Source organism: Ovis aries, chromosome 2 (genome assembly GCF_016772045.2).
Source record: "Ovis aries strain OAR_USU_Benz2616 breed Rambouillet chromosome 2, ARS-UI_Ramb_v3.0, whole genome shotgun sequence".
Lineage (NCBI taxonomy): Eukaryota > Metazoa > Chordata > Mammalia > Artiodactyla > Bovidae > Ovis > Ovis aries.
Genome location: NC_056055.1, coordinates 208,659,431 through 208,674,193, shown reverse-complemented (window position 1 = coordinate 208,674,193; position 14,763 = coordinate 208,659,431). Strand labels below are relative to the sequence as shown.

Sequence of the window (14,763 nt, the reverse complement as noted above, 5' to 3'; positions counted from 1 at the left end):
GATATGATCACTCTGAGTTTCCTCATGTCTTTTACCATTTTTGAATTCTGTATAAATTTTGAACCATCTTTCTTTTACTAAATCCAATTTTAAATGATCACTGAAATGTGTTTTTAGGTAATAAACCTAGGTTTTCCAGGAAGTACCTGCCCCAAAACTTTGCGCACAGAATTAAAGATACACGCAGGTGTGTGTAGAGAGCACACCTTCTTTTTTGCTGGCAATGGTCCAAGAAAAACTGTCCAACTTTAACATGTGAATTATAGCAGTGATCCAACCTCTAGTCTAGTGTGATCTTCAACACAGATACTCAGTATGCACACTGAGTAGTTGAGGAGCTGAAAGGGAATTACTGAAAAGTATAAATTATTATGAATGGTGCAAAGCAGTCACATAGGGTCTATACTTTCTTTAGGAATCACATCATTTTTCTTCTAACTCCTTGGATTCCAAGAGACTGTGGTGAATAAAAACACACAAATATACAAAGTAATAAAAAAAAAACTAAAACCATTTCAACACATTTAGGTGTTATTCTTAGAAGATAAGGGTATAAGGAAATAATCACAGTCAGTGCCTAGAATCACAGAAGGAGAATGGCTGGACTAGAAGTCCAACCACTGAGAACTTGGAGGATGTTAGTCAAGGAAGACTTGAGCTGGACACTGACGCCTACTTACCCCATGGCCTGAACACACTTTACCCTTGGAATCGAGGGGGCAGCTGCTCATATTTAGGGCCTGAATCTGTAGACACTTCCGATCTAAACACATCATAGATGGGCCACATGGTGTTCCATCTTCGACATAGCCCACATCCGTATCATCATCTAAAACCACATGAGCACCACTAAAAAGAAAAAGATAGTCATACAGTCATTAGCACCACACTTGGAAATATACCACCAACATGAGTGAGGTTTGCTATTCAGGAAACTGAAGAGGCTGTCAGTGGACATGGATTTCGCCTAGCATTTCTCTACTTTTCCTTTCACCTTTTCTCCACCTCTCCTTAGTAAAAGAGTATGATAAAAGAAACTGCCTTTCAGTAGCATTATTGCTCTGCACTTCATCAGAACAAAAATATGTCATTTGCACAAAGTGTGTTCTAAACCTTTCCTTGTTTGCAAGACCAACATTAAGACTAAAGGAGAGGTATGCGTAAGAACAACAGAAGCAATCCTATCATTAGCACTCTAAGACATTCTGATACAAAAAGGCAGGTGTTGGGCATAGAAAGCAACTGAAAACATCTTGAAAATTATTACTTTAGAGGGCTGAATTACTCATGATTAAAAAAAACAAGCCAATTCCTCTCTATTGATACATACTTCTAAAATCCCAAAGCTAAGGACAACCGGAATTTGAATAATAATCAGTGTTATAATTACTAACTAGATACCTTGCTGAATATTTTTAAAATATTAAAATAAAATATTTTAATATTAAAATTTTAAAAAATATACTAGTTTAGACTATAACAATATAATTTAACAAGGTTGTTCCAATAAAGATTTGTGAAAACCTACACACTGAAAGGAAGCTTCTGTGCATCCAAGTAACTACATTTGAATACTACAAATTTATCCAGGAAGGATCTTCTTGTCTAAGGCCCTGTTCAAATCATCTTTAGAGCCATTTAAAAGACATGAAATCAGCAACCATTTGACCAAGAAAGCAATATCCAATGTGGCTACCCAGTTGATTTACCAAATTTTGTTCAAAATTATTTAGGGATGATTTTAAATCTTACATTCACCTATGTAAGATAAAGTTTTGCTATATGGGGGATACTAAAGATAAGCAACAGTTAGAACTGGACATGGAACAACAGACTGGTTCCAAATAGGAAAAGGAATCCGTCAAGCCTGTATACTGTCACCCTACTTATTTAACTTATATGCAGAGTACATCATGAGAAACGCTGGACTGGAAGAAACACAAGCTGGAATCAAGACTGCCGGGAGAAATATCAATAACCTCAGATATGCAGATGACACCACCCTTATGGCAGAAAGTGAAGAGGAACTAAAAAGCCTCTTGATGAAAGTGAAAAGTGGAGAGTGAAAAAGTTGGCTTAAAGCTCAACATTCAGAAAACGAAGATTATGGCATCTGGTCCCATCACTTCATGGGAAATAGATGGGAAAACAGTGGAAACAGTGGAAACTGACTTTATTTTTCTGGGCTCCAAAATCACTGCAGATGGTGAGTGCAGCCATGAAATTAAAAGACGCTTACTCCTTGGAAGAAAAGTTATGACCAACCTAGATAGCATATTCAAAAGCACAGACATTACTTTGCCGACTAAGGTCCATCTAGTCAAGGCTATGGTTTTTCCTGTGGTCATGTATAGATGTGAGAGTTGGACTGTAAAGAAGGCTGAGCACCAAAGAATGTATGCTTTTGAAGTGTGGTGTTGGAGAAGACTCTTGAGAGTCCCTTGGACTGCAAGGAGATCCAACCAGTCCATTCTGAAGGAGATCAGCCCTGGGATTTCTTTGGAAGGAATGATGCTAAAGCTGAAACTCCAGTACTTTGGCCACCTCATGCGAAGAGTTGACTCATTGGAAAAGATTCTGATGCTGGGAGGGATTGGGAGCAGGAGGAGAAGGGGACGACAGAGGATGAGATGGCTGGATGGACGTGAGTCTGAGTGAACTCCGGGAGATGGTGATGGACAGGGAGGCCTGGCGTGCTGCGATTCATGGGGTCACAAAGAGTTGGACACGACTGAGCGACTGAACTGAACTGAACTGAACTGAAAGATAAACACTACATATTCTGAGGGCAATTCTGTAGGGGGAATCCCAAAAGTGTTTCGGGCAATGGACGTTATCATTTGAATGAGAGCACAGCATCTTAGAATTACAACTCCTGTAATGGGAACAATATTATTTAAAATAAATATGACTCCCAGTGTTAAAAAAAAAAAAAGTCTTGTATCTTCTGTGCCTTGTACTCACAGATAATTGGATATAAAATGACTGACTAGAGTATAAATATTTTAGTATATGCTTTCTATGGGCTTCCCTGGTAGCTCAGATGGTAAAGAATCCACATGCAATGTGAGAGACCTGGGTTTGATCCCTCAGTTGGGAAGATCCCCTGGAGAAGGGAATTGTTACCCACTCCACTATTCTTGCCTGGAGAATTCCATGGACAGAGGAGCCTGGTGGGCTACAGTCCGTGGGGTCGCAAAGAGGTGTACACGACTGAGCGACTTTCACTTTCACTTCACTATACTTTCTATATATGACTGGGTTTCAATTAATCTTCTAAAGCAAGCACATAGAGTATAGCTTAAATTCTTTTTTTGTCACAAAAAAATAAAACATACAATGTTCAAACAGTGATATATTTCAATACTCAAAACTTAATCATATTCAAAATGAGTATCATAAAATTCTACTTTTAAAATGATAATTACAAAGAATGTCTCCCTACTAATAAGTGGCATAATCTTTAAGCAGATACAATGTGCAAATTGATATATAACTTTGTTTTTTAAATGCCTTTCAATACACAAAGTGATAATAAAATCTAAGTTGTTATTTCTCTCATGAAAAATAGAAATATTTCCCTTGATTTTTTCTAAATTTGTAATTCTCACGATTCATTAGGCTTGTCAACATTTACTATGTTACCTGCAGTCAATCACCCGGCCTTGGTGATAGAAGGAAGTTGGGATGATCTCACCCTGAAGTTGACCAATACGTGGCGCTCGAGTAAGGTTGGTGCAGAGTAAAAATCCACAGAACACATCACTGAACATATTAAACAAAAAGAACAAGACAGGAGGGATCAACTGAAAAAATCAAAATTATTTGGTCCACAAATATTTAAAAATAGGAAATATTCCCTTTCCTTCTAAATGAAAACATTTGTTTAGATACTGTTGGTTGGTGAAAATCCCCCCTCCTTCCTAAAAGGATCAAAGCTTGTGCGAGGTAGCAAAGTAACAAGCTCTGAGAGATGGCTCATGTCTGGTGCCAGAACCTATCATGGCACCCCCATTCTCTACACCCACTTACTTAGCCATGCCTCCTTCCCATCCTCCTAGAGCTAACAGTGGCCCCTGGAATGCTGAGGTGTGAAGAAAAGCCAGATAGGGAGCTGCTGGGGAGAATTTTATGCTCTGGACAGGCTTTTAGAGCCTGACAGGGAAAAGGTCTCTTGTTGCTACCCCTACTTCCTGCATTTGAATGCGGAACTTTGGCATTCACCTTGCAATCGTGAATTCATATGTAAAGATGCAAAGTGAACAGGCTGCGTTTTACAGAGAAGTGAGTGAAGTCGCTCAGCCGCGTCCGACTCTTTGCGACCCCATGGACTGAAGCCCACCAGGCTCCTCCCTCCACGGGATTCTCCAGGCAAGAGTACTGGAGTGGGGTGCCATTGCCTTCTCCAGGGGATCTTCCCAATCCAGGGATTGAACCCTGGTCTCCTGCATTCAAAGTCCAAGTTTTACAGAGAAGAGAGGCAGAGATCACCTGGGTCCTTGGTGACACTGTTAAATGACTCACTCACCATGAGGACAACTACCTCCAGCATAATTATTAAGTAAACAATGAACTCCTTAAAAAATGTGCAAAGAATTGAAATGGCATATCACACACACACAATCCATGTCCAGTAAATGCATGAAAATGTACTATTTCATTCATAAACGCAAATTAAAGCCACAATAATAAAGCAATTCACACCCAGCAGAATACATAAAAGTAAAATGTCTGATGACACCAAGTGTTGGTGAGAATACAGTATAGTACAACAAAACTCTCTTATACAAATTATCAGTGGGAGCATTTACTAGCGGAGAAGGTGATGGCACCCCACTCTTGCCTGGAAAATCCCATGGACAGAGGAGCCTGGTGGGCTGTGGTCCATGGGGTGGCTAAGAGTTGGACATGACTGAGCGACTTCACTTTCACTTTTCACTTTCATGCATTGGAGAAGGAAATGGCAACCCACTCCAATGTTCTTGCCTGGAGAATCCCACAGATGGAGGAGCCTGTAGGCTGCAATCCATGGGGTCACACACAGTCGGACACGACTGAAGCGACTTAGCAGCGGCAGCAGCATTTACTAGCACAACCATTTTAGAAAATAGTGTCATACCATCTAGTGACGCTGAGAATATACATCCCTTATGACTTAGCAATTTTTCTTCCAGGAATGGCCTTAGAAAAATATGTACAAATGAGAACTAAGTTACATGTACCCGAATGTTCACAGTAGCATGATTCCTAATAGCCAAAACATGGAAACGATCTAAATGTCTGTCAACACAAAATGGAGAAGGTATATACCTATAAATATGAATGAAAATGAAATAAAAGAATAATAAATACGAATCTATGGCGACACACACCATGGAAAACTCTCAAAATAACGAATTTAAGACGCAAAATACAAAACAATACATGAAACATGATTCCTTTTATATAAAGCTACCAAAATTTTAGGCAAAGTAAACTGTTTAGGGCTGAAAACTTGAGCAGTATATCTCTAAAGAAAACTAAGAAAGCAACTGCCATAAAATTGAGGACAACAGTAACTTCAGGAGAGAGACAGGAGCGGTGAGGGTAAAGAATACATCCTGGGATGCACTATTTCTTGATTCATAGAGGGGTTACATGAAAGCTCACTTTGCATTTATTTGGCAAAATGTATATTTGTATATTAATCACTTTTCTGTTTCTATATTTCTAAATTTTTTTTTAATTTAAAAAATATACATTTATTTTCCTTAACTCACTTGTGGCTGGATATTCTATTGCCAGATACTGGAAGCTGTCTTCTACAATGATCTAAAGCAATGCCTCCCAACTTTCTGAAGTCACGGAGGCACAGAGAAATGATCAGATTGGTCTGTGACATTGGCTTAATGAATGAAGCCAGAGGCATCCAACCCCATAGGTTCTGACTAGTTTAGACTCCACTTCCTCCCTGGAACCTCAAAGACTGAACATCTCAAAACTTCTATACCTCAGTCACGAGACATCAGATAGGAAGCTCTGTTCTGTTATTTTGGTTTAATTTTAAAGAAGTCAAAGATTTTTTGCCTCCTAAGGCCTCATCCACCACCAAAGATTACATACAACTGCCAAGTTTCAAAAAGTACAACATTAGAGACCATTAATTAGATAAATAAAACTTCCCTTAAATCGTAGCTCTGCTTCACAATGGGAGAAGAATCCCCACTGTTATGGAAGGAGAATGGAGGAGCTTTGGTCTATCACATAATGATCCGAGAGATCCAAGTCATTGAGTTGACCGTAAAAAAACTATTAAATTGCAATTTTAACTTTCCTCAACAAATCAAGGGAAAATATTACCAATGTGCTCTGAAGGTGTCTCATTTCCTGAGTAAAGAGTCCTCAGAAGGCACTGACCAGATAATTTTTGGCTTCCCTCATAGTTCAGTTGGTCAAGAATAAGTCTGCAATGCAGGAGACCCCAGTTTGATTCCTGGGTTGGGAAGATCCCCTGGAGAAGGGAAAGGCTACCCACTCCAGTATTCTGGCCTGGAGAATTCCATGGACTGTAGGTCACAAACAGTGGGACCCGACAGAGCGACTTTCACTTTCAGATACTTTTTAAAAGGGAAAATAAAACTTTAACTCAGATATTAGCTATTTAATCAAATTGTGTTACATTTGAAAAATAATCAAATGCATGTTATTTCATTTTAAATGGCTCCTGAAATATAGACAGTCTACACCTTTTGCTTGCAGAATTCCTTATACTTGTACATTCATAGGCTTTTTGAAAGCAAAAGTAGAAAATCAAAAAGAAGAGAGAGAGAGAGAAGTCGTTCAGTTGTGTCTGACTCTTTGCGACCCCGTAAACTAAAGCCCACCAGGCTCCTCCGTCCTTGGGATTCTCCAGGCAAGAATACTGGAGTGGGTTGCCATTTCCTTCTTTAAAATACCTTAGCAAAATATCTCTTCCAAACAAGCTTCAAGTAAAATACAGCATGTGAGAGCTTTCCTGAATTTTACAGAAATGGTGTGTCTGTTTCACAGAAACAGTTTAGTTCATAGTCATTTGCTTCTAGATATACAGTCTTTTAAATTCATACTTCAAAAATTTTAGTAGTCAATTTATTTTAAAAAATCAGTAACACTTATTTTGTGCTCCTTGCACCGAGTCCACCCATTATGTTCCCAGGGACAGCCAACTCACTGTTTGCTGCACTGGATCCATCGGTCTCCATCCTTTCCACAGTTGCCTTTCTCGGTGCCTTCCGTATTCAGCTTTTCATAACAGAATTTGTCAGACCCTGAAGCCTCTATTGGAGATGAGCAAGAAAAGAGAATTACTTTTAGTTCTCTTTGTCTTCCATAACCAGCACTGTGCCAGTAAATCTTAATAACTGTTGCTCCAGAAAAAGGAACAAATTTCTAATTTGTAGCACTTACCCATTTCCATGGTGTAAATTTCCACAGTGTAATACATGGCTAATTTTAAACTAAGAATGTGACGCCAATTGGCTTCTAAAATTCCTGAAAATTTCACCCATGGCTCTTGCAAGCTAAGACAGAACAGCTCAAACACACCATTCTTTTTAACTTGGGAGACAAACTTATTCCCAATTCTTGTTGGTGGGTTTGAGGATGGGAGGTAGGATTAATCATCAGCAGGAATTAGTGAAGTGACACCGAAAAAACTAATAAACATTCGTAACCCTGCTTTCTATTAGTATCAGGAAGCATTATAAAATCTGAGCTTGCTGAAATTTTGTTGGCACGTGGATTTTGATATTTCAACTTTTTTGAGAGACAAATATACCTCTATTATCTTTCCCTTGTCAAAACTGAACGATTGAAAGTAAATCTTTAAGTTAAATGATATTTCCCAAATACTAAAGCACTTGTGCATGAGTCCTAGTCCCCTTTGGGTGCTTTCTTTTCCTGGTAGGTGACCCAGTCTTTGCCAGCAAGACAGAACCATTTCTCTCTCTTCCAGTCTGGACCTCATTAACTGAAATTCACTGGCAAGACAATGAAAATGTCAGGAAGAGAATATGTGTACTGACATGTAGGGAACATACTGAGAAAATGACCATGTACCCAAATCTCTGTCTGTATATCAGGAAGTACTTGTGTTTCATTTTGAACTGAGATAATCAATTACAGAAGTTAAAAAAAAAAAAAAAAAAAGCCTGGTACTTTCCTAGGATAAAAGAATGGAAAGCTAACTTGAAGCGGTGAATGTTAAATCCAAGGTATAAAGAAAATTACCCAAGTGGACGGATAATGAGCATGACCACTGCACTCAACCCAATCTTAGCAAGTGGGTGTGACATCCGTTCTGTCACAGCCACAATCAGTGAATAGCACTGTTCGGTTCTGATGACAAGTCTTCAGCGTCAGCAGTTGTTTGCTGTGGCTTTATGACTATGATTCACCATTCTCTTCAGCCTTTTCTAGGTTTTTTTCTCTTGTTTTAATCACTCCCAATCAGCAAGACGGGCAGCAAAGAATCCCAAGAGAAACCTGAGTGTGCCCACCAAGCAGGAAACACGACCTACTTGGTCCCCAGATGTACTGACACTGGTTGTCCCGGGTCTTGCACTCCCCGTTGTAGCAGCGGCCCTGAGGACAGAATACGTGCCATAAGGTACAAGGAGCTGGTCCCATTTCCCCCCAGATTCTCACTGCAAGGTCTCCTTATCATTGTCTTAGACAAAGTTGGGTTTTCTTGGTTACCCTAGTACTTTCACAATGAAAATAAAACTCACAAACATCTTAAGAGACACAGAAGAATGAAAATTAAAATCTAAAAAACAGAACAGACCTCACTGTACAGCTCAAGTACAATTAATCATCTAAAATTTTATGGAAAACAAAAATGGGTGCATTTCTTTGAGCGACACCAAAATGATTTTTAAGTTATTTTGTATGTGAATGGTTAGGTCATAACATAGCTTCAGGAAAAAAAAAAATAGCATTACAATATATTACCATATTTTCCCAAAATAGGCTAAAATGATTAAAGATAGTTACAACTCCATAAGTTAGATCTCTAATTCTTCAGCCATTACTTTTTTTCCCCACACTCTTAATCTGGACAGTTTACACCCAGAGATAAATATATTTAGTATTCAATATGATATGAAACAACTCTGAATAGGAAAACCAATGCAATAATTTCCTGTTGTTTGAGCTGCAATTTGCCATCAAAATTACATTCATCCAAAACAACCCTGAAAACTGAGACTTTCATAAAATCCCAGTTAAAACCTATGGCCCAGCATACCTGATTTTGGTTGCATGCATATCCATCTTGCTTATGAAGATTTGGTGGGCACTGAAAAATATATTTTTAGTTAACATTCGATATGTGAAGTACTTTCAGCTTATTTGCACAATACATTAAAATACAAAAAAAATTTAAGGATGAGTTTATTACTATTTGTAAATTGTGTGTTACCCATCATTCATATCAGTAAAGTTTGAAAGAAATATTTAAAAACTACAACTTATAATTAGGAAAACATGAGTAACTCCTTAAATAGCTAATCCAAATTTATTCTCCAGTCATTGGCAAAAAGGAATCAGTCAGTCAAAGCAGTGGGTGCTTCTTATGTTTGTTTTCCATGAGATGCACTAGAATAATTTACGTTCACTTGCCTACAAAGTTCAAAGTAGAAGGGATTAAAATGGACAATGAAGGGAACAAATCAGCTTGTTACACAGGAGTGGATACGTTCAGGAACTAATTTACAAGACCTCGTTCAGCTCTATGAAAATGTCAGATCTGCATGTGACACCCACATCCATTCCACATTACTGAAAAAGAAGAAATACCCAGCCCTTCAATAAAAGTGCTGTATCTCCACTACATTTCTGACCTCTCAAACTATAGACTTGTTAAAACAACTGTAATGTGATAGTTCTTTCTTTTTCCAGGTCTATTTATCAAATTGTTTTTTTTTTAAGTACATTTCAATTTTCCCTAACATTATCCTGGATAATTCACATTTTTACTCTCTCTTCATCTTATTTATCACATTTAAGAGAACTAAAAAAAAAAAAAAGTCAAGTCTAAGACTCTGCTACAGCACTGAAAACAAATACTAAAAGGGGGAAAAAATACCACAGTTGCAGTAAGTGAATAAGAAACATAGCAATACCCTGTGAGGTCCTCCCTTGATTTTCACCTTCTCAGTAAATGACAGTCCCACTCTCCCAGTTGCCTAGGCCCCAAACCAGGGAGTCATCCTGTGTTCCTCTCTTTTACTCACACTCTCTTTCTAGTCCATCGATGAATCCTGGTAGCAATATCTTCAAATATAATTACAATCTGACCAGTTTCCTCCATCTCCACCGCTAATAGCTGGTTGAACCCAACACTATCTTCTCACCTGATGATGCAACCACCTCCAACTGATTTCCCTTCATCCCCTCTAGTCTCCTTATAGGTGACAGAGCGACCAGAGTGTCCCTTTAAAAACCTAAACCACATCATGTTGCTCTTCTGCTAATGGCTTCCCGGTCTACTCACTGGTCTTCCAAACTCGTGATCTGCTCCTATACTGACCCTGCCCTCATCCCTACCTGACCTCACGTGAGGGCACCAGCCACACTGTCAACCCCGTGGTCTTTGTTCTTGCTCTTCCTCCAAGCTTTCCTGCAGATTTCCACCCAGCTTGTTCTCTCAATTTTTTTAGGACATTGCCTGAACATTAGCATCTCAGAGAAGCCTTCTTTAACCATGTCCTCCAACCCCATAACCTCCTCCCCCATTTTAGCATCCTCTGTTCCCCATTCACTGTTTTACTTATCATCAAACTTTCATGTATCTGTTTGTCTGTTCGGTCAGTTCAGTTGTTCAGTCGTATCTGACTCTTCACGACCCCATGGACTGCAGCACACCAGGCTTCCCTGTCTATCACCAGCTCCTGGAGCTTGCTCAAACTCATGTCCATCAAGTTGGTGATGCCATCCAACCATTACATCCTCTGTCACCCCCTTCTCCTCCTGCCTTCAATCTTTCCCAGCATCAGGGTCTTTTCCAATGAGTAAGTTCTTTGTATCAGGTAGCCAAAGTATTGGAGTTTTAACTTCATCATCAGTCCTTCCAATGAATATTCAGGACTGATTTCCTTTAGGATTGATGGTTTGATTTCCCTGACATCTAAGGGACTCTCAAGAGTCTTCTCCAATACCACAGTTCAAAAGCATCAATTCTTTGGCACTCAGCTTTCTTTATAGTTCAACTCTCACATCCATACATGACTACTGAAAAAACCATAGCTTTGACTAGATGCAAGTTGGTTGGTAAAGTAATGTCTCCGCTTTTTAATATGCTGTCTAGGTTGGTCATAGCTTTTCTTCCAAGGACCAAGCATCTTTTAATTTTATGGCTGCAGTCACCATCTACAGTCATTTTGGAGCCCAAGAAAATAAAGTCTCTCACTGTTTCCATTGTTTCCCTATCTATTTGCCATCAATTGATGGGACCAGATGCCGTGATCTTAGTTTTCTGAATGCTGAGTTTTAAGCCAACTTTTTTACTCTCCTCTTTCACTTTTATCAAGAGGCTCTTTAGTTCTTTGCTTTCTGCCATAAGGGTGGTATCTGCATATCTGAGATTATTGATATTTCTCCCAGCAATCTTTTTTTAATTAATTCATTAATTTTAATTGGACGCTAATTACTTTACAATATTGTGGTGGTTTTTGCCATCCATTGACATGAATCAGCCACAGTGTTAATGTGTGTCTCTCGACAATCTTGATTCCAGCTTGTGCTTCATCCAGCCCAGCGTTTCTCATGATGTACTCTGCATATAAGTTAAATAAGCAGAGTGACAATATACGGCCTTGATGTACACCTTTCCCAATTTGGAACCAGTCTGTTTTTCCATGTCCAGTTCTAACTGTTGCTTCTTGACCTGCATACAGATTTCTCAGGAGGCAGGTCAGATGGTCTAGTATTCTCATCTCTTGAAGAATTTTCCACATTTTGTTGTGATTCACGCAAACGCTTTGTTTACTGCTCCCATCCTAATGCAAGCTCCATGCAGACAGGGATTTTCTGTCCTTGCTCCCTCCCTGGCACCTAGAACAAAGCTGGGCTCAATTATTATTGAGAAGGTGCTCAATGACTAGTGACTGACTGAGAAAATAAATAAATGACTTGGACAATTATTTTATTCTGCAGTAGCAAGCTGTTTATCAAGGTCACAACAGAAAGATAATAGAACTACTTTAGAACTGCTAAGAAGCAGTAACTTATCAAGGAACACATTGAGATTAAAGGCTTTGTTTCTATAGCTTTCTAAAGAACAACCAATTTTCATACCAGTTTTCATTCAACCTAATGGTAACTATTCAAAAGATGTAATTATCAGCATGGGAACTTGGTTTACTGGACCGACTGCACAAAAACAGAGATTCCCTATGGTCTCTTTCATTCATCCAAATCCATTCAAAACACCATTATTATTTTATTAATCAACTAACAGTAATTACTCACTTACTCCAAGGTGAACGCAACCACAATGAACCAAAATGCAAAAGAAATGTCGTTTGCTGAATACACACATCAGGGTCTAAACTTAACTTGTCATATTTGACTTTTGTGATTTTCAACAGGAGAAAACTAGTAGGATTTGATAAAATTTAAAAAGCTCTCATTACAAACTGTCATAACTACATGGAAGAAGATTTCTAATCTATTTTCAGTTTAGGCTAATAAAAGCCAGTTGTTTAACACTGAAATGTTTAACAAAGGAAATTATGAAATGTCTATTGTTCTCTGGAGACATTTAAAATAGAAGAGCCATAAATCTGTGTACTTTTTTCTGCTTGTGAGCAGAGCTCTTGATTCGGTCTCTAAATGCCATCTGAGGGACTTCCCTGGTGGTTTAGTGGTTAAGAATCTGACTTTCAGTGCAGGGGACATGGGTTCAATCCCTGATCTTGGAACTAAGATCCTACATGCCACAGGGCAACTATGCCTGCATGCCTCAACTAGAGACACAGTCAAAAATTTAAAAACATATAAAAAATAATACTGATAAATAAATGACATTTTTACCCTGTGTAGGAAGGTCCAACTGAGGCTAGCTTCCACAGTGCAACAGCCTTTAAATGTGCTTATTTTAAATTGTGTTATACTCCCATTTTGATGACCTATTTCCCAGTGTTTAACAAAACATATTTCCCATATCTTTCAAAAATATCTTCATTAGATCATCCAGATTGTTTGCCCAGAATGTCTCTCAGTTCCATGTCTTATTTATTCTCTTTTAAATCATGAATTTAAAGAGCAGCTCAGAAGCATCAGTAAATAATAATATAAAAAATAAGCAGAAATATACTGTGAGATATAAGCAATAAATACATAATGTCACCAAAAGGACTGATTTTCAGAGATGCAGAGATTCTAAGACATCCCATTTTAATTATTATTAGTATCAATTAAATTCAAAGTTTCTTGCTTCTTTCAAAACAGAAGAATTACTGTGTGTTGGGGGCAGGGGTGTGGTGGTATTTAACTCCCTCTCTTCCACTTATCTAGTTCAGGTTCCTTCTGGTCATAGAAGGGAATTGTTACTAAGGGAACATGCTATTCCAGTTTAACAGTACAATTTTCACCTTGGGACATGAAATAAAGAGAATATTTTAAAAATTTAAATAAAATAGTAGATTGAACAAGAACCCTTATTATAAAAACTTTATTTCCAGTCAAGCCTATGACAATTCAGGAGTTAAAGGTTGGAATGGAAAAACTATACTTTTATACTTTGGCCACCTGATGTGAAGAAGTGACTCATTTGGAAAGACCCTGATGATGGGAAAGATTGAAGGTGGGAGGAGAAGGGGACGACAGAGGATGAAACAGTCAGATGGCATCACCGACTCAGTGGACATGAGTTTGAGCAAACTCCAGGAGTTGGTGATGGACAGGAAGGCTTGGCATGCTACAATCCATGGGGTCGCAAAGACTCCGACAGGACTGAGCGCTGAACTGAACTGATACTTTTAAAAGAACTGAACACACAAAACCAAACCCATAGAGGATGGGTATAAAAACAGTTTCATTCTACAAAACTAAAAATATAACTCAGTGAAACAGTGTATCAGAAATGTCAGTATACTTGTCATAAGTCACAGAATCCACAGTTCTTACATGCTAACACTATATTATTTAAAAATTGCAAAGCAATCAATTTATGTATTTATATAAGGACTGCTGCTGCTAAGTCGCTTCAGTCGTGTCCGACTCTGTGCAACCCCATAGACGGCAGCCCACCAGGCTCCCCCCGTCACTGGGATTCTCCAGGCAAGAACACTGGAGTGGATTGCCATTTCCTTCTCCAATGCATGAAAGTGAAAAGTGAAAGTGAAGTCGCTCAGTCGTGCCCAACTCTTTACAACCCCATGGACTGCAGCCTACCAGGCTCCTCTGCCCATGGGATTTTCCAGGCAAGAGTACTGGAGTGGGGTGCCATTGCCGTCTCTGCTATATATAATGACAGATAAGCATAAAAATCACAAAAGGATAACCTGAATACAGTTCACTATACCATAACCTTTGTACTATATCCATTTGAATCAAGACTCAGAATATATACATCAAAACCTTTCAAAAGATTAATTAGGAAATTTTGTTTTCCTATCCTCATGTTTCCTTCCAGGGAGGAGAACTCAGTGTTACTCCAGTTACTCTCTGCTCCTGTGCTCACTTCTCCAGGCAGGTAGAGCAATTTACAGGTTGATGGATACACTTCAGAAGAATAACACA

The 14,763-nt window shown here is 38.7% G+C and overlaps 1 protein-coding gene across 6 annotated transcripts in view; it reads right to left on the bottom strand.

Annotated features, from left to right (window-relative positions):
• Positions 1 to 14,763, bottom strand: part of ADAM23 (ADAM metallopeptidase domain 23) — a 188,966-nt gene that overhangs the window by 25,656 nt on the left and 148,547 nt on the right. For all 6 annotated transcript variants that reach the window (XM_060411249.1, XM_060411248.1, XM_015093509.4 and 3 more), the window contains exons 19-23: positions 9,266 to 9,316; positions 8,538 to 8,601; positions 7,190 to 7,295; positions 3,646 to 3,765; positions 681 to 849 (exon numbers count right to left, since the gene is read on the bottom strand). In XM_060411249.1, the coding sequence (XP_060267232.1) occupies positions 681 to 849; positions 3,646 to 3,765; positions 7,190 to 7,295; positions 8,538 to 8,601; positions 9,266 to 9,316 (510 nt within the window). The remainder of the gene's footprint in view (positions 1 to 680; positions 850 to 3,645; positions 3,766 to 7,189; positions 7,296 to 8,537; positions 8,602 to 9,265; positions 9,317 to 14,763) is intronic.